This window comes from Malurus melanocephalus, unplaced genomic scaffold (genome assembly GCF_030028575.1).
Source record: "Malurus melanocephalus ecotype Western Australia unplaced genomic scaffold, MMel_1.1 scaffold_1369, whole genome shotgun sequence".
Taxonomy (NCBI): domain Eukaryota; kingdom Metazoa; phylum Chordata; class Aves; order Passeriformes; family Maluridae; genus Malurus; species Malurus melanocephalus.
In genome coordinates, this window is record NW_026624601.1 from 9281 (window position 1) to 11655 (window position 2375).

The following is a 2375-nucleotide window of genomic DNA, read 5'->3' on the forward strand; positions in this document are numbered from 1 at the left end:
CCCCATAAGGAGGGACCCTATAAGGAGGAAATCCCACAAGGAGAAAACCCCATAAGGAGGGACCCCATAAGGATGGAATCTCATAAGGAGGGGACTCCATAAGGATGTAATCTCATAAGGATGGAACCCCATAAAGAGGAACCCCATAAGGAGGGATCCCCATAAGAAGAGGACCCCATAAGGAGGGACCCCATAAGGAGGAAATCCCACAAGGAGGGACCCCATAAGGAGGGGACCGACCCCATAAGGATGGAATCTCATAAGGAGGGATCCCCATAAAGAGGATCCCCACAAGGAGGGAACCCCATTAGGAGTGATCCCCATCCGCCTGTCGCTCCTCACCCAGCCTGGGGTTTCTGTTTCCTGTCAGGTTTGACTTTGAGAGCCTGGAGAGCAGCGTGGAGAGCTCCATGGACAAGGGCAAGCCGTGGAGCCGCTCCATTGAGGATCTGCACCGGGGCAGCAATCTGCCCTCGCCCGTGGGGAACAGCATCTCGCGCTCGGGGCGCCACTCCACGCTGCGGTACGGGGGGGAACGCTGGGGGATGGCTTTCCATGGGGATATCCTTCATCTTCTGCTGCTGGGATGGCTTTCCATGGGGATATCCTTCATCCTCTGCTCCTGGGATGGCTTTCCATGGGGATATCCTTCATCCTCTGCTCCTGGGATGGCTTTCCATGGGGATATTCCTGACCCTCTGCTCCTGGGATGGCTTTCTATTGGGATATCCTTCATCTTCTGCTCCTGGGATGGCTTTCCATGGGGATATCCCTGATCCTCTGCTCCTGGGACGGCTTTCCCAGTTTTATCCCTCACTCTCTGCCCCCGGGACGGCTTTCCCGGCTTTATCCCTGACCCTCTGCTCCTGGGATGGCTTTCCATGGGGATATTCCTGACCCTCTCCTCCTGGGATGGCTTTCCATGGGGATATTCCTGACCCTCTGCTCCTGGGATGGCTTTCCATGGGGATATCCTTCATCTTCTGCTCCTGGGACGGCTTTCCTGGATTTATTCCTGACCCTCTGCTGCTGGGGTGACTTTCTATGGGGATATTACTGACCCTCTGCTCCTGGGATGGCTTTCCATGGGGATATCCTTCGTCCTCTGCTCCTGGGATGGCTTTCCGTGGGGATATCCTTCATCTTCTGCTCCTGGGACGGCCTTTCCAGCTTTATCCTTCATCCTCTGCTCCTGGGATGGCTTTCCAGCAGAATATCCCTCACTCTCTGCTCCTGGGATGGCTTTCCTGGCTTTATCCCTGACCCTCTGCTGCTGGAGTGGCTTTCCATGGGGATATCCCTCATCCTCCTTCCCTCTGCTCCTGGGGTGTCCTTTTCAGCTTTATCCTTCACCCTCTGCTCCTGGGACGGCTTTCCCAGTTTTATCCCTCACCCTCTTCCCCCGGGATGGCTTTCCCAGCTTTATCCCTGACCCTCTGCTCCTGGGACGGCTTTCCATGGGGATATCCCTCATCCTCTGCCCCCTGAGATGGCTTTCCAGCAGAATATCCCTCACTCTCTGCTGCTGGGATGGCTTTCCATGGGGATATCCTTCATCTTCTGCTCCTGGGATGGCTTTCCTGGCTTTATCCCTGACCCTCTGCTCCCAGGATGCCTTTCCAGTAGAATATCCCTCACCCTCTGCTTCCAGTTTTGCTTTCCAGTGGGACATACCTCATCCTCTGTTCCTAGTTTGGTTTTCCCAGTGGGATATCTCTCATCCTTGCTCCTGGGATGGCTTTTCCCAGTGGGATATCCCTCACCTGCCCCCAGTTTGGCTTTTCCCATGGGATATCCCTCACCCTCTGCCCCTGGGATGTTTTTTTTCCCATGGGATATCCCTCACCTGCCCCCAGTTTGGCTTTTCCCACGGGATATCCCTCACCTGCCCCCAGTTTGGTTTTTCCCATGGGATATCCCTCACCCTCTGCCCCAGTTCAGTTTTCCCCATGGGATATCCCTCATCCTCTGCTCCCGGGACAGGGCTGGATGGGAGGGAGCTGTGGCTGTGCTGGTAGTGCTGGTTGAAGGAGCCTCTCGGGGCAGCCCCAGGGAAGGTCAGGAATCTCTCCCCAGGGCAGGGTGAGCTCTGGGTGGGTGTCCCCGGGCTGGGGAAGCCGTTCCTGTTTCCCAGGATGGAGCTCAGKGTTCCCAGGGCTCCCATTCCTTTGTTCTGCCCCAAGCAGGATCTTTGATTCCTTGGAGAGGCCCCTTCTCTCCCCAGACTGCTGTCACCCATTGCACTCTTCACTACCTTTCTTTCCCAATACTCCATTTATTTTTTGTTTAATTTGTGGAAAAGGCAGGATCACTCCCCAGGATTGGCTGGCATCAGCTCTGTTCCCTTCCCTGGATTCCCTCTCCAGCCACTGCCC

At 55.8% G+C, this 2375-nt stretch overlaps 1 protein-coding gene across 1 annotated transcript in view; it reads left to right on the plus strand.

Annotated features, from left to right (window-relative positions):
- The window catches only part of LOC130586866 (formin-like protein 2), a gene marked incomplete at its 5' end in the record, with an annotated part of 37766 nt that overhangs the window by 6292 nt on the left and 29099 nt on the right, over positions 1-2375 (plus strand). The window contains one exon of the mRNA XM_057387780.1: positions 371-523. Within this exon, the coding sequence (XP_057243763.1) occupies positions 371-523 (153 nt within the window). The remainder of the gene's footprint in view (positions 1-370; positions 524-2375) is intronic.